The 25,539-nt window shown below is 43.0% G+C and overlaps 1 protein-coding gene across 2 annotated transcripts in view; it reads left to right on the top strand.

Moving 5' to 3' along the window:
• The window catches only part of LOC142160858 (prominin-1-A-like), a 78,510-nt gene that overhangs the window by 34,530 nt on the left and 18,441 nt on the right, over positions 1-25,539 (top strand). For both annotated transcript variants that reach the window (XR_012693322.1, XM_075215894.1), the window contains exons 7-17: positions 632-721; positions 8,035-8,228; positions 8,933-9,007; positions 10,158-10,221; positions 11,992-12,151; positions 13,129-13,281; positions 14,472-14,595; positions 16,106-16,182; positions 17,630-17,714; positions 19,396-19,542; positions 23,657-23,722. Coding sequence is in view for 1 of the 2 variants with exons in the window: in XM_075215894.1 (XP_075071995.1) it covers positions 632-721; positions 8,035-8,228; positions 8,933-9,007; positions 10,158-10,221; positions 11,992-12,151; positions 13,129-13,281; positions 14,472-14,595; positions 16,106-16,182; positions 17,630-17,714; positions 19,396-19,542; positions 23,657-23,722 (1,235 nt within the window). In the remaining variant the exon portion in view is untranslated. The remainder of the gene's footprint in view (positions 1-631; positions 722-8,034; positions 8,229-8,932; positions 9,008-10,157; positions 10,222-11,991; positions 12,152-13,128; positions 13,282-14,471; positions 14,596-16,105; positions 16,183-17,629; positions 17,715-19,395; positions 19,543-23,656; positions 23,723-25,539) is intronic.

Raw genomic sequence — 25,539 nt, 5'->3', positions numbered from 1 at the left:
GATGTAGCAAATCATTCATTTAGTCATATACTGTACCTTACCATGACCAGTTCCCGTGACCAGTGGTGAACCGGTTTGTCCCCTGAGAGGCTTCTGCATTCAAACAGCTAGATTGTATTTCTTTTTGAACAGTAGCATGTTTGATTATCATTTATTTATGTCGCTTCTACCAATTAAGTTTTTATTGGGTTTTGGAGAATATTTATTACTCACTTGCTAAATATCCCCTCAAATCCATTGCTTCTTCCTAAGCTATATCCTCTTTATTGATCCCAATTCTTTGCCAGCAATGTTCCAATTGATTGGATTTTTTTTATAAAATGAATTCTGCACCAGAATCTATAAATTCATTGATGCCCGGAGTTGCTCACTGTGGGTTTACTCTTCACCCTGTTAAATTTAACAGTTTAACAGAAGTATTTTTTTATCACCGTGTCATCGTCACAGAATTGATTAGGTCTACAAAATACACGGCGGGCCTTAGTTTGTTAGTTTGTCAAATCAGGTTCTTTTAATTGCTCAAATATCTTACGAAATAGTTAAACAATATTCTGAACAAACTGTAACCTGGGCCGTTAAGTCAAGCTTCAATTTTTGATATTGACTTTGTGTTTTGTTTTGTTTTTTGTAGATATTGGCCCAGTTCTTGGCGGGATGATTAAAAAGGACATCGAGGCCGTAGCTAATCCAACTCTGGATTCGGTTCAGACTTTAGTAAATAGTAAGAGGTTCCAAGTGTTCCGGAATCTGTTTTGTATATAATACTGTGTTGGTGGTGGGAAAACTATAAAAATGTGTTTTTGTTCTACCATAGTTTATTGTTGAAATACAACTTGCAGAAAGAAAATGCTGCATTTGCCCCCATACGTTTCTCCTAGTAGTCCTAATTTTATACAGACCTCCCTTACCATGGATGAAAGAGTTAGTCAAAGATAATCTGTCAATTGAGGAATAGATTGAAAATCACTGCTGGAATGGTTTTAAAGTTTTTTAGCAAAATGTACAGTAGAGAGGAATAGCAACGGTGCCACCGAGAACTCTCTTAGAAAAATGTTATCACATATAGAGTAACAATGCTATGAATAAGTAGAAAAACCAGAAGATTATCTTTCCGCCTCTTTTAACTGCTCCTGGAATCTGGTTTAGCGAGATCCTGCCGTTGTACCGCGTGTAACAATCTGATATGATTGAAATGGGTTTGGTGGTAACATGTGTAGAACAGTGGACTCCATCTTGGCGGGTGTGGGGTCGTCATCCAACCTGCTGGTTCTGTGATCCAGGGTAAACAACCGGATTGGTGCAATTTGGCTGTCCATGTGTTGTGGCTAAATTACAGGCTGATCTGGTTATGTTGAAAATTTGGTATATGGATGGTCATTTGTAATTTTGAATTGCCCATGAATGATCCAATTAGTCACCGATGTATGCGCACACAGGGCAGCCGAATTGTAATCCATTTAATCATTAAGAGATCGGATTGAGAGAAGCAATCACCTGCACAATGTGATTGGGGATCAGGAAGTCTGATTTACGAACTACAAAAAATTAACCCCTGTATTGCCTCCATCTTTGCGCAAGTGCGCCGCCTACTGGTACACCCAAATTTGCATTGCCATTGGTTGGTGCAAACTTATGCTCTCTAAGGTATTGGCCCATAGATCCAAGTATTTTCCCGTAAACCGAGGAGCAATTGCTTAAAATTAGACAGATATATTTTTGCATATTCACAAATGAGCCTTATTGATTACTCTGATTTTCCTTGTCGATTTTCACGCACACGACAAACTAACAACCAAAACTATGAAATTACACCGCACCAGGTAGACCATTGGTACTCCAAAAATGCTATATGAATATTTAGGGAGGCTGCGTTTGCCTGCTCTATTAACAAAAAGAAAAAGTTTTAGATCCTAAGAAAAATTACCTAAAGAGAGTAGACCTATCTCTAAAAAGAGCTATGGAATGATGCTTGACAAATAGCAGCATCTCCTATCTAGAGCCTGTGTGATTGTGAACTGCTGAAAGCAGTTCAATATGAATGCTAATTTAATCATAGCAAAGGAAGCGCACAGATACCATTAAGGGAGCGCTTGTTATGTGGGGGAGGAAAAAATAGAAATATATTTATAAATTCATAAGACATCAGAGAAATGTACAGCCAGATCTCTTGATAAAATAATATGATAAATGGCATGTAAATCTCTACCCAATAACAATAAATGCCTATGGAATAGACAATAAATTTCTTAGTAAAATCCTGTCTATTGGATATCATAGGTGCTGCTTGTTTAGAAACAACCAAGTCTCTCAATATATTTGATGTAAATCTGTGGGTCTATATTATATGTTCATACTATATACCTTGATTGAAGTATATCACAGGTGCTGCATATCTAGAGACAAACAAGTCTCTTAATATATTTGATGCAAATCTGTGGGTCTATATTATATGTTCATACTATATTCCGTGATTGGAGTATACATATCAAGTACTCCTTAGTAACAAACAGTTATATTAATTATACTATACAATAGAGCGGCAACGCAGCTAGGTAGCTTTTTTCTACCTTTTTAACAGAAACCATAAAATTGGTCAATACAGTCATAGTCAATTTTAACATTTCGCTACTAGCTTCAGAGGGATAATTCCCTAATGTTTTAATTTTAAATAAACTATAATAAAAGTATATGTTTTATAAAATAATTCTGACCGTTTGAGTGCCTCAATCTTAGGACACACTCCTTTCTTTCTCTCCTCTCTTCTGTTAACAACCAAAACTGTCTGACCTGGCCGACTCTGTTTGCAATGCTTTGCTGATGTCTGTATGGTGTTTGTTCCCATGGAGGGTGATCCACCTAATTTAATCATTAAACATATATGGGCTAGATTTACTAAGCTGCGGGTTTGAAAAAGTGGGGATGTTGCCTATAGCAACCAATCAGATTCTAGCTTTCATTTATTTAGTACCTTCTACAAAATGACAGCTAGAATCTGATTGGTTGCTATAGGCAACATCCCCACTTTTTCAAACCCGCAGCTTAGTAAATCTAGCCCATATGACTCTTACACAAGGAAGTTATTGTGTACTCTGGTGCTTGTAGCTCCAATGTATAGTCCAGCACGTCGTTCTCATTAGTGGTAAATGTTTGCTTGTTATTTGCACAAGAGAGAGTTTAGATTTGTAGAAGCAAAAATTAAAGTTTAATGCACTTTCTTTTCATGTACCTACCTAAACCATCCCCGGCTAATCTGGTTACGCCGTGACTTGTTTTACCGAGTGTCTGCAGAGTGATCCCGCCCTCAGCGTTCTGCCATTCTAGATGTGGACCCAGGCATACATACTCTGGGCCTGATTCATTAAGGAACTTAAATTAAGAAGTTTCTTATTTCAGTCTCCTGGACAAAACCATGTTACAATGCAAGGGGTGAAAATTAGTTTTCTGTTTTGCACATAAGTTAAATACTGACTGTTTTTTTCATGTAGCACACACATATCAACTTTACATTTCAGTGTACAAATAAGCAAGTATGTGTGTGCTACATGAAAAAACTAGGAGGGTATATTTAGAATTGACACACACACACACACACACACACACACACACACACACACACACACACACACACACACTGCTTTGACTCATTTTATTGGGGAGGATCGGTGTGTGATAAAGTGGTAAAGATGACGGGTAAATGAGTAAATGAAACTTTTTCTTATTGTATGTGCTGCACCTACTTGTTTGTTTAAATCTAGCAGAATTTATAATTTATTTGTACATCATGTCCCTGTCACATGCAGCCCTGTTCTCACTGACACATCACTCACCTGCTGATATACTCTGTGCTGCTGGGGACCCTGCTCCTTCCACTATATAACTCTCAGTCTGTGGCTTCCTGCTGCCTCCATACCTCTCCTCACATCATGTCACTGCCCCTGTCACATGCAGCTCTGTCCTGACTAACACATCACTCATCTGCTGATATACTCTGTGCTGCTGGGGACCCTGCTCCTTCCACTATATAACTCTCAGTCTGTGGCTTCCTGCTGCCTCCATTCCCCTCCTCATATCATGTCACTGACCCTGTCACATGCAGCCATGTCCTCACTGACACATCACTCCTCTCCTGATATACTCTGTGCTGCTGGGGACCCTGCTACTTCAACTATATAACTCTCAGTCTGTGGCTTCCTGCTGCCTCCATTCCCCTCCTCACATCATGTCACTGTCCCTGTCACATGCAGCCCTGTCCTGACTAATACATCACTCATCTGCTGATATACTCTGTGCTGCTGGGGACCCTGCTCCTTCCACTATATAACTCTCAGTCTGTGGCTTCCTGCTGCCTCCATTCCCCTCCTCATATCATGTCACTGACCCTGTCACATGCAGCTCTGTCCTGACTAACACATCACTCCTCTCCTGATATACTCTGTGCTGCTGGGGACCCTGCTACTTCAACTATATAACTCTCAGTCTGTGGCTTCCTGCTGCCTCAATTCCCCTCCTCACATCATGTCACTGTCCCTGTCACATGCAGCCCTGTCCTCACTGACACATCACTCATCTGCTGATATACTCTGTGCTGCTGGGGACCCTGCTCCTTCCACTATATAACTCTCAGTCTGTGGCTTCCTGCTGCCTCCATTCCCCTCCTCACATCATGTCGCTGCCCCTGTCACATGCAGCCCTGTCCTCACTAACACATCACTTGTCTCCTGATATACTCTGTGCTGCTGGGGACCCTGCTCCTTCCACTATATAACTCTCAGTCTGTGGCTTCCTGCTGCCTCCATTCCCCTCCTCCCATCATGTCACTGCCCCTGTCACATGCTGCCCTGTCCCCACCAATGCAGCTACACAAGTGGACAGGTCACTGCCTCCTACAAGATCAGCGCACTCCTATCCTGAAATACTCTGTGTTGCTGTGAACATTCTGATGCCCTGGTTGGTTTCAGATTGCCGAGGCCCTGCCCACTGCAGAATTGGGGTCACACAGACAAGCAGGAGATGAACAATGATTGCATAATGGGATTTAATGCTAGTCCCATAAACAACACTTTCCCCCCTTTTATAGAATAAGTATTTGAATGGGTTATAGCAGCTCTGGCAGGAAATCGTGTTGGTAAAATACATGCAGTCATGTGTACAGAGGTGTTCTCTTTCCTGGAACCAAGAATGAAAGTAGATAGAGTGGAATAATACTTCGCAGTGAGACCAGGGAACGCCCATCCTTTTATATACAGCAAATATGTTCTCTGTTCCAGCCAGTTTTGTTAGATAAAGATTAACAAAGGTTAATGAGTGAGATTGGGCGTTAGAGACCTTTGTTGTTGGAAAGTTGTGACAAAGTGATTTAAACAGCGGCCTGGTCTTCATTAACTCCTTCTATACCTGGGGAATGATACATGTCACTGCTCTTACACACGTGTGGTGTGTTCTCACATATACACCTACCGCTTCCTCTTAGGATAAATCCTTCTATACCTGGGGAATGATACATGTCACTGCTCTTACACACGTGTGGTGTGTTCTCACACATACACCTACACCTTCCTCTTAGAATAAATCCGTCTTCTCATCTCTCCGGCTCTCGGGTTAAAGTGTAAGAAGATTGATAACCAGTTTAGTGGCTGTGAGGACACAGGTGTAGTGGTGCAGTACAAAATACAGGTGTTAGAAGAATGAGCGCCAGACCATCCCTCAATGTTCTCTCTCTCGCTCTGTGTCTCTCCCCTCGCCCTCTCTCTCCCTCGCCCTCTCTCTCCCTCGCCCTCTCTCTCCCTCGCCCTCTCTCTCCCTCGCCCTCTCTCTCCCTCGCCCTCTCTCTCCCTCGCCCTCTCTCGCCCTCGCCCTCTCTCTCCCTCGCCCTCTCTCGCCCTCTCTCGCCCTCTCTCGCCCTCTCTCGCCCTCTCTCGCCCTCTCTCGCCCTCTTCTCGCCCTCTCTCGCCCTCTTCTTTACTAACATTGTATTTAGGTGCAAAATTCTTGCTTACACAACCAATCAGACATTTGCTTTTATTGTCTTACTTTGCGCTAGAAAGATGTAATTTAATTGTTGATTGGTTACTGTGGTTTAGTGCAAATCTGGCACCTTAATGCAATATTATTAAATGTGCCCTAATGACAATGCCTAGGGTCCATTGACCATGGATAAGTTGCGTATATGTCTCCCAGGCACCAAAAATAGCTTTAAAGGGCAATAAAGGGAGGTGTAACACATTCTGTGATTTGTAAATATGTATGTACAATATAAGCAAAATAATACATTTAAATTGAATACACATAAAAGTGTTTTTAGGAAACATGGCTTATATATTGGTCTTTTGTAAATCAGAAAATATTATTACATCATTGTCATCACCATTTATTTATATAGCGCCACTGATTCTGCAGCGCTGTACAGAGAACTCGCATCAGTCCCTGCCCCATTGGGGCTTACAGTCTAAATTCCCTAACACACACAGACAGACAGAGACTAGGGTAAATTTTTTGATAGCAGCCAATTAACCTACCAGTATGTTGTTGGAGTGTGGGAGGAAACCGGAGCACCCAGAGGAAACCCACACAAACACAGGGAGAACATACAAACTCCACACAGATAAGGCCATGGTCGGGAATTGAACTCATGACTCCAGCGCTGTGAGGCAGAAGTGCTAACCACTGAGCCACCGTGCGTTACATGATGACTTGTGCAGTTTAAGTGGTTATAATGTGTAGTGTTAAATAAAATAAAATAACATAAGATTTGAAGTTCTTTATAGAAATGTATAGTTATGATTTGAAAGTATTTTGTTACTAGTTATTAGTACCAAGAGTAGGAGTCTCTATTACCTCCATAAACCACATCAATACTGCCATCTGGGGGCTGTACAAGGTACAGCGAAAAAACACTGGTATCCTAACATAATGACATCATAACACAATGACATCATAACCTGTACCGTTCCTGCAGTGTTTTCAGGGTTGGTGTTTACGGAGGGCAGGCGGGCAACGACCATCTTGGTGGCCCTGACCCCGATTTTTATTTATTTATTTCAGAGTATGACTCATTTCAAAAGCTGTCAGTGGCGATGTCTGGCGCCATTTCTTTAATCGGCTACTGCCAGCTTGATTATTTCTCTAGTTGACGATGGAATCTCCGTGTTCTTAATGCTCAAATCGGGTCTGTCCAACCTAAGTCGGGACAATTTGGTGGTATGGAAAACAGAGCTCATGCGTCAATATGTAATATTTATAATATTTATATTAAACCAGCTGAGTCCTCTGTTATGTGCCGAACACGTGAATGCAGTTTAATAATTCACTGCGATAGGTACACGTTGAATGGTTTGGCAAACATGGTAAAACCTTTGTCCTTCTATAACCACAGCTGCATTCTCAAGAACATTAATTCAGATCACAAAATGTGTCCACCGTGAATAGGCCAGAAATATACTGAGAGATATTTTAGTCGAGGGGACTTTGTTTGTTTGAACATCTCTCTCCACTCTGGAAATCGTGGGGTAGATTTATCAAACCTTCAAAATGGAAAAGTGGAGGTGTTGCCCATAGCAACCAATCAGATTCTACCTATCATGTTCTAGAATGTGCTAGATAAATGAGAGCTAGAATTTGATTGGTTGAAATGGGCAACACCTCTACTTTTCCTTTTTTTAGAAAGTTTGATAAATCTACCCCATGTCTCCATTGCTGACAGGATTGGGTTTAATAAATAAACTGTCCTATTAGCAAACGGTATCGCTTTGGTTTTTCTTATGTTTCCATATCACGTTTACCAGTCTATTTTCTATGATCAGAATTGTCATTCCTGCCTATACCGTACTCGTCTGCTCTCCCGCAGTGTCCTGCAGAATGTTCTACACATACAGCACAGCTCCACCCACTTTGAGAGACGACAATATGGCAGCCCCCAGTCAGCTGAAGTGTCAGACACAACCTATTACCAGTTTATATCTCACATTTGGTTAGGGATTTTATGACCTAGTAAAAGTAATGATTCTTTATTGATACATGTTGTTTCTTTTTATGCAGATCTAAATGCCACGCAACAGTCCTTGAACGCTATGAACGGCTCCTTTAACGCCTTGGTAGAGCAGCAGAACCAGCTGGTTACCAATCTCACCGCATTGAGACAGCAAATTAATAATACACTGAGTAGTTGTGGCTCACCATGTTCTTCAGGACCTTCCATTGAGGACCTCGCCATAGACGCCAACTTTCAAAATGTAACCACAATTCCTTTCCTCTCTACTTCTCCCTTTTGTAAACTCCACATCTATAGGAAAGTGCTCTGATAACCTGATTGTCTAATCAACTTGTGTTAGTCCATGAATTTACTGCACGTTACTGGTGAAATGCTCACAGGGTGTTGTCTGACCAAAACGCCACCAGTACCGGGTAGTGGGCATCAGGCTAAATGTGTGGACTGTGGTATAATAGAGGCAGTACCTACTTTTAGGTAAATGGGTGACCTTACTCACCCTGGGAGTCATTAATCCTCAATTCCTGCTCTGCCCGATCACATCCAATCTGAGCTGACTTTGATAATACGGGTTGGTTGTTTTATGCCTCATGCTGCGCACTGATTATGTGTGACTTGGTGATCCTGTGTGTCCTGGCCCTAACTAGCATTTCTTCCTGGCTGACCGCGGTAAGATAAAGATAGGTAAACTGCCTGTACGGGACTGTTGTGGCTGAGCGGTTGCTGGCGCCATCCAGTGGAATCTATTGATAACTGCCCCGTTTACTTTGCAACAACTCCCAGCTGTCGGCCAGAATGAAATGATCATTACCGGCACCAGTTGGTCTTCTGAACCTTTTGTCTCCCAGGCACGGAAACCTCTTGATCCTCTGGGGTTAACCTTTTGTAGAGTTCTCTTTAATGGTATCGCTGTTCTGAATGCTAATTTTAATGACTGTGTGTTTACAGGTTCCAGATATTAGTCAGTCGCAGAAAGCTATAGATGATGTTCTGAACTCGAGAATTGCAGACACGATTCAGAAGGTATGTTGGAATGTCTGATATTATTTGATGCTGAGGCCCACTGGAGGACGAGGAGGGTGCAGAGCCTAATCTTCTTTTTAATACCGTAAAGTTTTATAAAGATTTCCCTTGGTCATCTCAATCCCCCTACGTCCTGTACCAAAAGCCACATGGGCACCCGCCACAAATGTAGCCCTTCTTGATCATCCAGATGGGGGAACTACTGTCACTTCCCTCTGACTGTGACACAAATCAGTGTTTTTCCACTACCTGAGTAGACGCCGTGTGGTCAGCTTCTCTCCTGGCCGGGGTGGTTTGTGGAGGGCCGAGCCCTTGGTGATTGTGGCTTCTCATTGGTGGCAGAGACCGTGGCTCTCAGTCAGACAGAGCAGGAGTCTGGTGGGGATGATGAACATTTTGGCGATTCTGAGGGGCAGTAAAATAAAATGCATATATTATATTACACAGCGCCTACACCATGTGGAGTGTGCCCACTTTGTATCCTTCAGCGCTGACCCGATCTCTATTCATGTTTGCACTATACAGCGATTCATATTTCTTTTGGGGGAAATCCGTTTCTGTGGTGGCACTGTTGGTGATGTTAGCGTGTGGGGGGCACTGCTGGTATAATGTGTTGAGCGTGGCAGAATCCACATTTATGGTGCACTGCTGGTATGATCAGTGTATGTTGGACAGTGCTGGCATAAATAGTGTGCACGAGGGACACTGTGCTGCTGGTATAATGTGTGTGGGCATTGTCCGGCACTGTGGGTGAGGCACTTTGGTAGAACAGGAGATGGCAGGGGTATACCTGCCGTGGTTGCACAGGTCACGACTGTGACTAAACCCAAGTGCCAAGGTGGGAGCGGCTCCCACTCCGTGAAACCTTCATCATTTGACCCTGGATCTCCACGACCACTTGTGTGTCCAGTTTCCATGTTAGTTCCCTGAGCCTGTGATCAGTACACCCAGCGTTCATGTTGAACAATGGATGCAGAATGTGCTCTACGGACAGATGTGAACTTGTGTTTGTCCCGCCAGGAATAGTATACTTAAGTGGTTAAGAGTAATTATTTTGGGTGGGTGTCTCCTTTAACGCTGTTTGAATTACATATTTTAGTACATTATGATTGTTTTTTTATTTACTGTTTTTGGTTTATGTTAAATACAGGCCCGGCAGACACTAAATGACATTCCTCAGACAGTGACCAATCAGACGAAGACTTCTGTAAAAGGTAAGTAGTTTAACCTTCAACTGCGGTATCATTCATATTACTAGTATTCATGACTGGTAGTACGTAACCTTAATTAATATTTATTAGATTACACATTGCTATGTAAAAGCTACTTTAATAGAGGTGGGAGGTCAGACAGAAATAGCTTTAAAGGGTGTATATATATGGAGTACTTGTTTGCAATTCTTTTCCTGCTGGACTTTATAGTAGCATTGAGGACAGAAAATATGTACGTTATAATGATTATTGTGCCAAGTGCCCCCCCCCCCGCCCCCCCCCCCCCCCCCTATATATTGCGTGAAAGGTTTTTTCATGTGTTTACAGTGTCTGAAACTGGAAATTTCTCTTGTTCTTTAATATGACATCACCATGGTATATACAAGTTTGATAACCATTCAGCACGACATAAGTATCACTTAATTTGCCCGATGCACCAACTGCATCTGAAAGTGAAGCAATAATTGAATAACAGACAGAGCTATGGCTGCTGTTCTAACCTAAGACGTGGAACCAATCACCATCTGAAGGACCAGCCAACATTACAAGTCAATGATATCGCAGCTTAAATATCGGTTTGGAAATTGTTCGGTGACCAGGATAACATTTCAGTGACCAAATGCGTCTGCACAAAGGTCTGTTGAGGTCACGTGGAGCAAAGCCCTAAACCAAGGGAGGGCTGGCAAATTTTGCACTGGGGGGCAAGACTCGACTCAGCAGCCTATTAGGAACATTTTAAAGGGGAAAAAAAATGCAGATGGTCCAGTGACCCAGCCCAAGGTAGCCTGAGGGGCAGATGCCCCCCCTAGCCCAGCCTGCCCCTGTCCTGAACACATCCCGTGACAATCCAGAGAGCGGCGTATATGATAAGTGTACATCTAGCATCTCTATCCTGATGATGGTGATGATGATACTGTACATGTTGTTGACGAGCGTGTTGAAAATATCAAGAAAATAAAGTGTTCGTTCACTGCAAACTCTGTAGCAAGCAAAGAACTGGACAACTTTTGGGCAGGTAGCCTTAGATATCTGTCAATGTATCTGGATTTGCAGTACTAGATGTTAACTTTTGGTTTTATTTGAATAAACCATTTTTTTCAGTGGTCAATAGTTTTTTTTAAAAAAATTTTTTTTATTTTTTTTTACTTTTTTAATATTTTTGAATCTATTTTTTAAACCTTTTTGTTATCCACATTAGTGGAATTGAAAACCCGAATCTGGACTCTCATTTCCTCTACGCATTTGCGGGCCGGCTACCAGGCCCTTACTGGCACAGTTCTATAGAGACTGCCTGGAGAAGTGGTAAACACCTCTTACAGCTCCCTGTCCGTAACGCTGGGGCAGCCGACTATCGCTCAACTGCCCCGACAGTAATTCCTCGATTGACGGCGATGATGTGACTTATTGGCGCAGCTCTCAGTGCGGACAAATCCATGTAGCATCATGCCACCATTAAAGTAAATTCAACCGGAGGATTGTCCAGATAATGCCAGCGATGAAGCCCATTATGTGAGTCACATAAACCTGCAATAAAGAGAGGGGTCTTACATAGTGGAAAATAGCCCCCGTAAGGCGGAGCAGTTACCTCTGGCTTACTGGACGGCCTGATCTTGCTGTTGCCCCTTACCACCCATGCCAGGCGCCCCTTACCACCCATGCCAGGCTGCCCCTTACCACCCTTGCCAGGCTGCTCCTAAGTCCGACAACAGAAGGTAGTAAAGCTGCATTGATCAAAAAATATGTATTTAACACGTTGCTTTTTTTATTTTGCAGATGTCCAGGATCAGCTGCTGAATATACAACGGAAGATTCAGGACGTCAGGGGCAGTATACCCATCGTGGACACATTAGCTACTGTCAATTCCTATTTTGATATGGCCATGAATTACTCACACCAGTACCAGGCGGATATTGTGAAATATAATTATTACAGGTGAGCTGTGTGTCTGTCATTCTGCATCTGGTAAAAGAAAAAAGTCCACCCAAAATTGTTATTTAACGCCCCCCTTCCACAACTAGAAGAGGTGTAGGGGTTCCATGTTCAGACCTTCCACGTTTTTGGATAATCTCCCCCACCTTGCACCAGTATTCCGCCCCGGAACAGTTTGGATAAACGCAGCCCTTACTGTGATGTGCGGATAAGGCTGATTGAACGGCTGCCGTGGGCCATCCGTCGTTCTTAATGGACACGTTGGACAGAGGGGTGTTTTAATTCAAACGTCTCCAGACTGGCAATCCTGGAGAATCTGATATTACTGGAGCCAGTGGAGGTGATTGTCCCCAAAACTGTGGTGGTTCCAACACAAGGGACCCCGGTGATTCTGTAAGTTGGGTGGAGGGAGCAGTTCAACTGTAAAGTGGAAACCTCTCCTTTCTCATGATTCCCATCCTTGTCATACATGAATAACATCTTTTGGTCCATTCCAACGTCCGTCTCCATTTAATTCTCTCTGCAGAACACAGAATGGGGGTGAGGGGCTCAGCCGCCATGAGGATGGGACCGTGAGGCCACATAGTCTATCTGCCCCTTATTTTGACACTAATCCCTCTTTCCTGCCCTTAGACATGACGTTGGTGTCCATTGTCCTGTTTTTAGAATAGTAAAAGAAGATGACCTAAATTATGGTGTAACTTGGCCACAACACACAAATTTAGTTTCCAATAGTAATAGCTCTGTCAGCTACAGATTGTACAGTTTATAACAGATTACATTAATATATCTAGTTACACTGTTTCATTGGGGCCAGGTTGTATGTCCGTCATGTGTATTATTGTGTAATGCTTTGTGGTGTTAGACATTAGCATACAATGTCATTATGCCTATTTCTTTGTTTGTGAAATGTCATTATTTTTATTCTAATGGTGAAATAAGATTTTGTTCCTCTTATTCCCTGTTTGCGCCCCCTGCAGGTGGATAGTTGGGATCTGTCTCTCCTGTATTATCCTCCTAGTAGTTGTGTGTAACTTGCTCGGACTGCTGCTTGGTCCATGTGGTCACAGAGCACACGTGGACCCCACGGATCGCAACTGTGCATCGAATTGTGGCGGAGATTTCTTCATGGCGTAAGTGTGATAGTGTATAGTGTGATGGCGGATAGTGTGATGGCGCATAGTGTGATGGCGCATAGTGCGATGGCGCATAGTGCGATGGCGGATAGTGCGATGGCGGATAGTGCGATGGCGGATAGTGCAATGACGCATAGTGCGATGGCGGATAGTGCGATGGCGGATAGTGCGATGGCGGATAGTGCGATGGGGCATAGTGCGATGGGGCATAGTGCGATGGGGCATAGTGCGATGGCGGATAGTGCGATGGCGGATAGTGCGATGGCGCATAGTGCGATGGCGCATAGTGCGATGGCGCATAGTCCGTGGCTGTGTCCAGTAAACTAACGTGTGATCGGCCTGTACTGTGTGTGTTACAAATTCTCTGCCCAGTAGTATTATTGGGATACGACCGCTCCTGTCTGTGTCTGATACTATGGTACCCCAACAATGCTACCAGCTAGGGGCTGGCGGGTTCATTGTAAACCCCCCCCCCCCCTCCCCCAACCACGACATTGACTGAATATTCCCATGAAAAATGAATGAACAAAATGCAAATTTTCTCAAATATTTTTCTATATAAAGGGCCCACCCATATTTAAAGCTTTCCCCTATTATTCATCCAATGGAGTTATGCTAAGTCTGACGACAGCCTGGCGCAGATACTACTGTTTCTTTAGATGCGTCCTGCTCAACATATGCACAAGTATAGACGCTGTTCTCTGATTGCTGAATCCATCTCAGGATGGTGTTAGCCGGGGGTCAGAATTATTAAAATAAAGTTTGTTTGTTTTTGTTTGTTTTTTTGTTTTTCTAATAGTTATTTAATTATTTTCTATTTATTGTTTTTATGTTTAAAATTAAGTTTCTAATTAGTTTTCTTTAGTGAATCTGGTTCTGGAAGCCCATGAACCAGGATTCCAGTTTCAGCTTGCGAGAGAGTTCTCTTACCGCTGCCAGTGGCCTCCGGGGAGCTCGGTATCGCTCAACTGAAATGGAGATATGTTTTGTTTTTTTTTAATAAATTGCCTAATAGAAGATTTGCTATTGCCGCGAGGGGGATAAATAGACCCCTCTATTGTATGTAATTTAAGTGGGAAAGAGATATTCCAGCACTCAGCACTAGGTGGCGGTATAGGTCTGAAATGTAGAGAGCTGAAGGCAGCTGTCACTGTAGAATATATGAAGTACCTTCTGTTTCCTTGCAGGGGTGCCGGATTCAGCTTTATATTTGCCTGGCTTCTGATGCTGGTGGCCGCCGTGCTATTTGCCGTTGGAGGAAACGTCTACACGTCTTTCTGCAAACCATGGAGCAACCAACAGCTTTACAAGGTGACTTATGTGCAGTGGTTGGACGATGGCTAGATTACTTATAATATATTCTGAATATCTATTATATGTCATGTCAAGACCACAGATGACACAGTGGAAATGCATTCAGAAATAATTCTGTCCATGAGAAAACTATAGTAGTAGTTTTACTTGATGATGTTGGTTTTAAAACTATAGATTTTGAATTCTCTGAACAATTGTGATTTCCTCTGGTTCCATCAGTCTGTTCAGCAAATCTTTCAAAATTAGATTTGTGACTGATTGGTAAATTCCATAATGAAAAACGGAATTCCACAAAATTATTCATTGATCCACTAGTTAAATCACCATCTTTTCCTATGTCCGGTGTGAAAATATTTTCCAGCTTTTGCTCAGTGAAGGATAATCCACCTTTTACAATTACTTTAACTGCTGTCCCTCCTTTGGGGGAGACCCATCCTCTTCATTGTAGGGTTCCATGAGGCATTGAGCCCCCACAATGGAGATCTCAGTGTGGAGTAGGCTGATCCCAGCAATGAGATTGGCGTATACAGAGATTTTTGTTGGAAAGCGATAAGCCAGCGCGTCAGGAGGGTGTCACAGTTATCGGGGTGGCTTCGCCAGGCTGCCAGTGGCGAATTTTGTTTTCTGGTGGCGCGCTCCCTTATATTCTTATTATTTGGTATTGGCGCAGGCACAGGGGTAGAAGGGACCTGCCCATGCACAAACTCAGGTCATGGGGGCGCTGGAGATCCCAGCGCCAGCTCTGGTAACATTAATGGGAAGTCTGCACCTTATAGATTATCACCAGAGTTAGATTTAACGCCAATGTGTGATATCACCTGTTGACTGCATGAAGCTGTCCTGTACTCTCCTGGGGTCCCGGATCACCCCCCCCCCCCCCCCCAGTCTCAAAACTCGGCCAACTCCCCGCTATAAATTGTACTCTGCTCTCCCCTCAGTAGCAGCGTTCAAAGGGTGAACTGAATGACAGGTGGGTGGAGTTATTCAAGTAGCGCTCCATATAATTAACCGCAACCTAATAAATATATGGACTTAATTTAGCCCGTATTAAACCTTTTTTTTTCACTGTCTTTTTTTTCTTTATTTTTAAAGAAATCCTGACTTATTTATCTCAAATGCTATATTTTAACTCATTGTGATATTGGTTCTGTACTACTGTCTGTAATACAGATAACTTACTTCCCTTGGGCCTGATACTGACTATTTTTTTATGTATCACACAAATACTTGATAGCTTATTTGTACACTGAAATTTAAAGTTGATATTTGTGTGCTACATGGAAAAACAGTCAGTATTTAACTTATGTGCAAAACAGAATACAAATTTGCACCCCTTGCATTGTAACATGGTTTTGTCCAGGAGACTTAAATAAGAAGTTTCTTAAGTTAAGATCCTTAATGAATCAGGCCGCTTGTTATTAACTACACTTTATTTAATTACCACTTGTATTAAAGTCTGTATCTGTATTATGCTTACACTCCATAGTGTTTTCATTTCTATTTATAGTTTGTCGATGCCAATGTCAATCTAAGCAAACAGCTGAACATCAACGTCAGTAACCTGAGCATATCCTCCCTGTACAGGTATGTAAAACACCCTCTTGTTAATGATAAATATGTCTCTGTCCAGGGTTCTAAGAGATAATTACATGACATCGCCTCCCGGCTAATCGAGATTGACCGTACCGTTTACCATATTACACTTGAGCTGGTGTCACACAAGAAAATTATGATGTTCATTTACCCCAATTAAAAAGTAGATTTAAAAAAGAAAAACTAAATAAAAAAAAACCTGTCTTGTTGAAATAGATGTGTTTTATTTAGAGGGTGTGACACAAGCAGACTCCCCAGCAAGTAGTATTGAGGGCAAGCAGGAAAACAGCTCAAGCAAAAAAGTGCTTCATTGAAGTTTGTTAAATGTGATTAAATGACTGTGTGAAAAACTGCTTGTTCTATGGAACTTTTCAGCAAGTAAATATTTAAGAGCTATTCTCTGCTGAGCGAAAAGCTTGTGTGACATCACCTTAACTCCTCCCATTTACTGATAATCTGGCACTCAGGGGTGTTGTTGGTGGAAGCAGTGCAGAATATGCCTTGGATGGGGACGGGATACCTAGTCACCACTGTTCACATTTGTCTTGCTTAATGTTAGCGTCCATGTACCGTATTTCCCCATGTATAGGACGCTCCACTGTATAAGACGCACCTATATAAATCATGTGAAAAAATTGAGGATAAACATTATCCTCAATTTTTTTCACAGAGTAATTGTGCAGCTTATACAGAGGATAGACAACGCTATAGTGAATTCTGACTTGCCCTGTCAGATGATTCCTCTGTCTGGTAAAGTCTTCTGTCTTCTCTCTGTCTGATCCTGATGCTGGAAACCCGATTAAGGTCCTCTTTGCGATGTCCGGATGTCCTTTCAGGACCTTGACAATCCTTTCAGGACCTTGTCAAGGTCCTGAAAGGACATCCGGACATCGCAGAGAGGACCTTAATCGGGTTTCCAGCATCAGGATCAGACAGAGAGAAGACTTTACCGGACAGAGGAGTCATCTGACAGGGTAAGTGCTACTACCCCTGTATAAGACGCACCCAGTTATTAGACCCAAAATTTTGGGGAAAAAGGTGCGTCTTATACATGGGGAAATACGGTATATTAATACTTGTCTTTTCCTCTGCTCCCATATTCCACATATTGAAACATTTTTTTAAATGTCACCAGCATGGAGAAGGGGGGTATGGGGACAACCTTCTTCTTCTCACGGCTGGTCAATGTACTGTTGAGTGTGTTTTGCTAGGATGACCCATTGTGCTGACCTAGTCTGTCTGTCTGTCCATGTGTACTCACTTGTGTCACTTGGTTCCATGACGGAATAGTTAATTGTACCGGCAGGATAAACACTAGAGAGGTGATGATAACGATTTAATTGTGATAGTAAATGGCACTTAGTTTGCACCGTACATCTACAGTGTATTGATTTACTGAACACGGACACCTGTCCTCGCTCTCATTCTTCTCTTGCAGTGATTGTGAGAAAAATTCTCCTCTGTGGTCTACTCTAAACCTGGGCTCAATGATCAATCTGGATGAATATCTCAATATCAGCGCGGTTAGTATTACGGAGCGGGCACTCCCCCATTGCCAGTGAAATCTGTAAATGTAGAATATCACATTTACAGGGGGAAGTTTTACTATCACCCCAGGATCAGTCTAGATGGATAATACCACTACCCTGTCTCTTTTGAGTTGTCAGCAGAATTGTGTCTCATAGTATAAAGACATGGCTGAAAGGCACAGAAGAAGGCCTACCAAACAAGCAGGTTCCACCCACGAGACAATTATCCGGGCAATGGTTTGGATTGGGAGGTCTCTTCGGGCAAACGTCCAGAAAAAAAGGGGGTCTTTGTGTTTCAAAAGCTCACGATTTCCACATGGGTAGACATTAAAGGTATCATTTATATATAATCAGACATTATTATTATTAGTAATCTTTATGTATAGGGTGCCACATGAGGTCTGCAAGGAGGTACAGAGGGCAAACAACAAGACAGTACACGGTATAACAGTACAATACAATAAACAAATAACACTACAACTCACAACACAGCTACTGATAGCATGGAAAAAAAAAGTTCTAGGAATTGAGAACAGAAGGCAAGAGCTTACAATCTAAATCCCGATGTTTAGTGAAAAGTGCTGGTAAAAAAGCTCACCTAGGGCCTGGTTCATCTTCGAACGCAAGTCCCTTTGTGTGCCGTATCTTGCGAGAAATTGCTGTGCACTGCGCCATAACGAGACTTAGGCCAAGGATCCTGACGGCATACAATTCATGTCCAAATGCAAATGACACTTCTGACTGTCTCCGACTTGAAGGGCAGAATGGGGTGGGAAGGGGGAGACGCATGTAGGCAAAGACTTTTTACAAAACGGAAAATAGGTCCCCACTAGGAAAGGATGTCATATAAAACACGATGTTGTCATTAATTTATTTATTCCGAGGGGTCGCTCTTCTGACTTCACAAGATATAACATTTACGTTGTGTAAAGAAGCCACTAAACCTTAAAATGACCAAACGTTAAACAATATAGGTAAATTAGCGCCGTCACATAGTAGGCCTATGGCGGAGAAATATTACATTAAAGATAGTGACATGCAGAAAGAAATTCAGTGCTCTAATAAACTGTTAATATTCATTATAATCACATATGCTTATATACGTTCCAAGCCGTATGTTGAACAATTTTCAGGTTAATATTTTTAATCAAATTCTCATTACCTTCACACGAACATTCATTATACGAACCTCCGATGTTTCTCAAGATTTATTAGTAGATACAACTTTTGAGAAATGAGTGTAGCAAGAAATATTTCTGAAAAGTGAGAATAATGAGAAAGAAATGGACATTTACAATTTTTATTAGCTCATTCGTCACAAATAAATATGGGTTAATCACACTTATAATTAAACTGTGTTCTATTAGCTAGACTCACACTATGAGAGTAAATGTAATGGTATTCACAGTCAGTTGTAGTCACCAATGTACTTCTATCATAGTGTCACAGTATGTCACCTGCCATCTGATGTGACTTGCTGAAAATCTGCACAATTTACCCCTGGTTTTTAAAAATGCATTTTTTTTTTTAAGCAAATGTTTTCCTGCATGGATTTTAAACATCATAATTTGCACCCTTTACCTGTAAAATCTCATCCTGATATTACGGGCGTGATGTGAATCTGTTCCAGTTATTGGCTGTAAATGACTTCTGTGCGCTCTCCTCCTCCCCCCAGTACACAGGTGATGTCAATTCCACCCTGGAGAACACCAAGATCGACGTATCAGACATCACGTTCATGAGCAACAGTCAGAGGGACCAAGTGACCAGTGTTACCACGTCTGGAGTAGACGCCCTGAACTTCACAGACATCAATCAGCAGGTAATGGACACAGTTGGGTCATTGTACTCAGAGGATAGTGTATTCATTTCTCAATTCACTTTAAATTTTCTAGGAGGGCCTATGCCCCCAGCATAGGCAAACCGAGGGGTTTTTTCTAGTGCCTGGAAACCCCCCTCCAATCCTGGGGCACTGTATAATTGTGGAGGCTGGACCCTGCCCCCGCTTCACACGGCTCTGCTTGAAAAGGGAGAGCTGCATGCACCTAACAGTAGTGCATGCAGCATTGCCCATGTATATTATGGGGATAGGGAGAGTTGGAGAGCAGCCAAGCACTGTCTAAAATTATAGCAACGCTCCCAGCATGCTGGTCACGCCCACTGGCGGCGGCGTGTGGAAACCCCTCTCTGCAAATCCTGCTTTTTTCCCTGTCGGGTTTATGCCCTGTCTCTTATTCTTTGCTTTAATTTGCACCCCCAGCTTGGGGCAGCAGGTGAAGCTTGGTGGGTGATATAACAGTGACTTAGACTGAACTTGATTTTATTCTTTGCCCAAAGCATCATCTGACCACCTCCTCGTTATGTGACCTATACATCATGCAGGGAGGTCATGCAGCGCCAGCAGCAGATATATGATCAGAGAGATGTGCAGTCTGCACCACACAGCCTCTCCCACCTTACTCTGCAGGGCAGGGCTGCGTGATTCTTGCTTACTTCATTAAAGCATTGTAAGGAATGTTTAGGCAAGGCCTGCTATGCACCATTGTGGTCTAATATTGGTTATGGGGCACATTAAAAACAAACCTCAAAAGCTGGCGGAAAATCTGATCACCAAGAAGTCATATTGTGTTGTCAGGTTTGTTTGTTTATAGCTTGTAACACTTGTATGTCTCACAGTATAATGCCTGCTGATATGTTATTACAGATTGATGTCTATTTCTTTGACGAAATGTTTCGATTAACTTATTACCAAGATTAATGGTAAAGAGCGGCCATTTTGAAGATTATAGGGCACACATAAAGTGTATCAGGATGCCAGTCACTGTTCTATAGGTACTGCACCTCAATCTCCCTTAAGTATTCACTGGGGCTGAGACCTGGTGACTGGTTTACTGTGGTGTCGATCAATAGTGCCCAAGTGGTTGGTTGTGGACTATCTGTCAACCACAGACCAGTGACCAGAAGACCATGTCCACAAGGCCACCACTGCTGCTCTTGATCTTGCCGACAGCGACATGCACTGGCTGGGACGTCAGGGTTGGTAGGGCACGTCAGGGGGGGTATAGTCAGAGGAACAGAGTGGCCGTGGAAGACTTCAGAACCGTCACTGTGGGCTGAAAGTGATTCATGCAGAATGAGCTTTTTATTGAATGCCATTTATCTTGCCTTCTGATGAGATGGATAAGCCTAACCCGTGCCAAGTGTACGCACTCTAGTCTATGATCGTCACCAGATCCTGATGCCCGTAGGCCTTCTATGGCATGCATCGTAAATGTTGTGTTGAAAATGATGACTTATCGGACCATAGAGACCGTAGATCACCATTTCCGTTCTGTACATTTTGATGTGTGTCAAGAACCTTACACACTGCACGATCATAGTCTGTGTGATGTTGGACACTTGTACATGATGACACTGTCTGCTCACTGATTAATGTATGTGGTGAACTGATCCTGAGCTGCTTTGCCTCATGTAGAGCTGGATTTACATAACTGGAGCTCCCTAATCCCTCTGCATTAGCCACACTTTATACAAAGAGTTCTGTAATGTCACCAGTTGTGTTACAGTTGTGTTATATAATGTCCTTGGCCGAAACACTTCATTCCTTTTTTTTGTTGATGAAACAAATACCAGGGAAAAGTTCTAAACTAAATTAAGTTCTATACTTCTAAATCTCTGCCCCCCCCCCAATCCTGAATCCAGCCTGTGTTCTATGTGAGGAGTATTTTTCATTCATCCACAGTCGCCCTCTGTACATCACTGTACTGCTGCTGCCTTTATCAGCACCCAATAACTGCAGGTAGTGGGCAAAAGATGGAAGCTCAAATATAAGGTGTCTTAATAGGGCGTTGGGCCACCATTTGTGGCCAATAGGGGCCGTGACATTGAGTCCACTAATGTCTGGAATTGCGCAGGAGGGTTACACCACCGTCCTTCCTCAAGAAAGTCGCCCAACTGATGCCTGGTTGATGGTCATATGCGTCATTTCAGAATATCCTGTAAATGCTCAATTAAGGTCAGATCTGATGACTGAGTAGACCATGACAAATGGATAACATCAGTGGTCCTAATCATTGAGCCATTGAGTGACCACACTCAGGAGTGGGGCACTGTGATCTTGGAAGACCAACCCCCTTCCTCGGGAAAGAAATGCGGCACCATGGGGGTTTGTAGATCATCACTCAGTACCATGAACCAGTGATTAGCATTGACTGTGCTTGCCAAACCATGCCAGGAATATTGGAACATTACGGAACTACCAGAACTGTTGACAATTATGTAAAAGCACTCTGGGCTGTAGCAGTCTTTAGGTGGACGCCACACTCATTAAATTGAATATAGGAGAATACACCATTTTTTTTACAGTAATAACATTTTGAAAATTTGAGCTTAAATTCATATTGAGGTACACTTGACACCACAGTTTTCCTACATCAGTGTGATGGGAGCCTCTTATCTAAATCACTCCTCTGTGCTGCTTGGGGATCCAGCTTCTTTCACTAACTACTTTTCAGTCTGTGGCTTCTGCCTTACCACCATTCCCCTCCTGGTACCTTGACACTGCCCCTGTAACATGCAGCCCTGTCCTCACTAACACATCACTCATCCCCTGATATACTCTGTGCTGCTGGGGGACCCTGCTCCTTCCACTATATAACTCTGTCTGTGGCTTCCTGCTGCCTCCAGTCCCTTCCTCACATCATGTCACTGCCCCTGTCACATGCACAGGGGAGGGCTGGCAAATTTCAGCCCCGGGGGGGCAAGACCAGACTCAGCAGCCTATAGTAAAGGAAACAAATGCAGATGGCTTAGTGACCCAGCCCAAAGTAGCCCACTATGAGACCGGCCCGGGGGGCAGATGCCAACCAGCCCAGCCTGCCCCTGTCACATGCAGCTCTGTCCTCACTAACACATCACTGAGTTGATTATTGGATATAATAAGGTCCTCAGACCCTAGTGATGTGCACCTTAAAACTGGTGTTCTTACTCTAACTTTTAGACACATCCAGAATGTGGCACCTATGCTGGGACTTGTAATTCCACAACAGCTGGAGAGTCACACATTGCCTCCATCTGATATAGAGAAATTCGATCCTCTGCAGAAACACTGGCAATATGTTTTAAATGATCAGAGAAAAAACAAGCCTGCGCTCGGTGTATCCCACATTATATATGGTACCAGCTGCGTGGCAATAAGCCTGCGCTCGGTATATCCCATATTACATATGGTACCAGCTGCTTGGCAATAAGCCCGCGCTCAGTATATCCCATATTACATATGGTACCAGCTATGTGGCCATAAGCCCACGCTCAGTATATCCCATATTACATATGGTACCAGCTATGTGGCCATAAGCCTGCGCTCAGTATATCCCATATTACATATGGTACCAGCTGCGTGGCCATAAGCCAGCGCTCAGTATATCCCATATTATATATGGTACCAGCTATGTGGCCATAAGCCCACGCTCAGTATATCCCATATTACATATGGTACCAGCTGCGTGGCCATAAGCCTGCGCTCGGTATATCCCATATTACATATGGTACCAGCTGCGTGGCCATAAGCCTGCGCTCAGTATATCCCATATTACATATGGTACCAGCTGCGTGGCCATAAGCCAGCGCTCGGTATATCCCATATTACATATGGTACCAGCTGCGTGGCCATAAGCCTGCGCTCGGTATATCCCATATTACATATGGTACCAGCTGCGTGGCCATAAGCCTGCGCTCGGTATATCCCATATTACATATGGTACCAGCTGCGTGGCCATAAGCCTGCGCTCAGTATATCCCATATTACATATGGTACCAGCTATGTGGCCATAAGCCAGCGCTCGGGCTTATTGTTTTATGTTTTATAGGATATTTATAAACAAGTAAAGCGATGATAAACCGTAGTATTCTGATGTAACGTGTTCCTCTCATTCCAGATGACCAAGAACATCACAAAGACAAATCTTATATCATTTGCCGACCAGTTGGACACCTTGGCCGATGTAAGTTATTAGTAAAACTAACAGATTGTTTATTATGATGCTCTAATGTGAAATTAGTCTATATCGATCTCTACTTTTATTCTAACAAGTGACCACTACAGTTGTTGTGAATCCAGTTCCAAAATTCCAAAATTAGGAATCTTTTATTTTATGAGAAGGTATATATTAGGGGTGTGCACCGGCCACTTTTGGTGTTTCGGGTTCTGATTAGCTTGAGGTTTTGGGTTCTGATTTGTTTTGCCAAAACACCCCACGAAAGGTTTTGGTTCTGATTTTGGGTTTTGGGTTCTGATTTTTTTTTTAAAAAGCATAAAAAGTGCTAAAATCCATATTTATTTTTTTTTCCACTCCTACACTATTATTAACCTCAATAACATTCATTTCCACTAATTTCCAGTCTATTCTGAACACCTCACACCTCACAATATTGTTTTTAGTCCAAAAGGTTGCACCGAGGTAGCTGGATGTCTAAGCTAAGCGACACAAGTGGGCGGCACAAACACGTGGCCCATCTAGGAGTGGCACTGCAGTGGCAGACAGGATGGCAGTTTGCAAGAGTTTGCTAGAGGTGCACGATGGAATTGTCCTTGGGCCCTCCCACCCACCCTGATGTTGTTGAAATAGGACATTCGCACTTTAACAAACCAATCGGGAACTAATATTTCTGGACTGCAGGAACAGTGAACGTAGTTTAATCTCTGGTACTAATATTTCTGGACTGCAGGAACAGTGAACGTAGAGTAATATTGCAGTACTAATATTTCTGGACTGCAGGAACAGTAAACGTAGAGTAATATTGCAGTACTAATATTTCTGGACTGCAGGAACAGTGAACGTATTTATATTCTCTTTCATCCAGTCTGGGGGACACTGCTTTACCATGGGTTGTGGAGGGGAGCTTGAGAAGTTGGCACCTAACTAGTTAACTTTTAGTGCTGCCGACAGACCCCTCCCCTCTACAATCCCCCTGCCTCTTCCTGTCAGTTTTTTTCAGGTGCCCTGGAGTTGGGCAGTGTTTTTTAGTGCTTAGTTTAAATTTACAATTTTATTTCATTCTTTTAAATTTTTATTTTTTTTCACAGATGGCAGCACTGGAGTGTGTTCTACTATAGAGAATACACTCGCAGCAGAGCAGTGCAGGCATTCATCTGCCAGATGAGAACCAGCGGTTCTCACTGACAGGGACAGTAGAAACAAGTGCCTGAATTGGGAGTAACAAGCGGTCTCACGGACCGCTGTCACTCCTGGAGCCTCCCCGATAACTGGCGCTGCCACTGCAGGCATAGAGCGCCGGTTATCGGACATTTCACATAATGGCGGCCATCTTGGATTTCGGCACAGGAGTGCTGCGGTGGCTGGAAAAGAAGGGGGCTATACCTGGATCCCCCCTCATGCATAGGAGGGGGCATCAGGTGTTATCTGCTGCGGAGACCTCCCCTGGAGGTCTCCACTACTCTGCCTTAAATGCCTCTTATTTTTTATGGAAGAATCCCTAACAGAGGCAGCATTACTGAAGGGGGGGAGCTAGGAAATAGAGCTCCCCCTCCTTCCAGAGAGAGAGATGGTCTGTCCCAGTCTTCTGGCGCCAAGGAGAAGCCCGGGAAGAGAGAACAGAGCTGAGGGAGCAGACACCAGGATACTGCTGTTGGACTTCTCCCCTGTTTGGGCTATGGGCTAAGTATCAGATTTATTTAAACACATATTCTGTATTGCTGTATACAAGGGAGCTAGTAGGGGTTATGCTATAGTTCTCCTACTTGCTTAAGTATTATTTTGTGTTTAAAATTTTACAAGTACAACTTTTATATCTAGATTAT

Source organism: Mixophyes fleayi, chromosome 6 (assembly GCF_038048845.1).
Source record: "Mixophyes fleayi isolate aMixFle1 chromosome 6, aMixFle1.hap1, whole genome shotgun sequence".
Lineage (NCBI taxonomy): Eukaryota > Metazoa > Chordata > Amphibia > Anura > Limnodynastidae > Mixophyes > Mixophyes fleayi.
The sequence above is the reverse complement of the archived record's forward strand: the minus strand, read 5'-3'. Positions and strand labels throughout refer to the sequence as shown.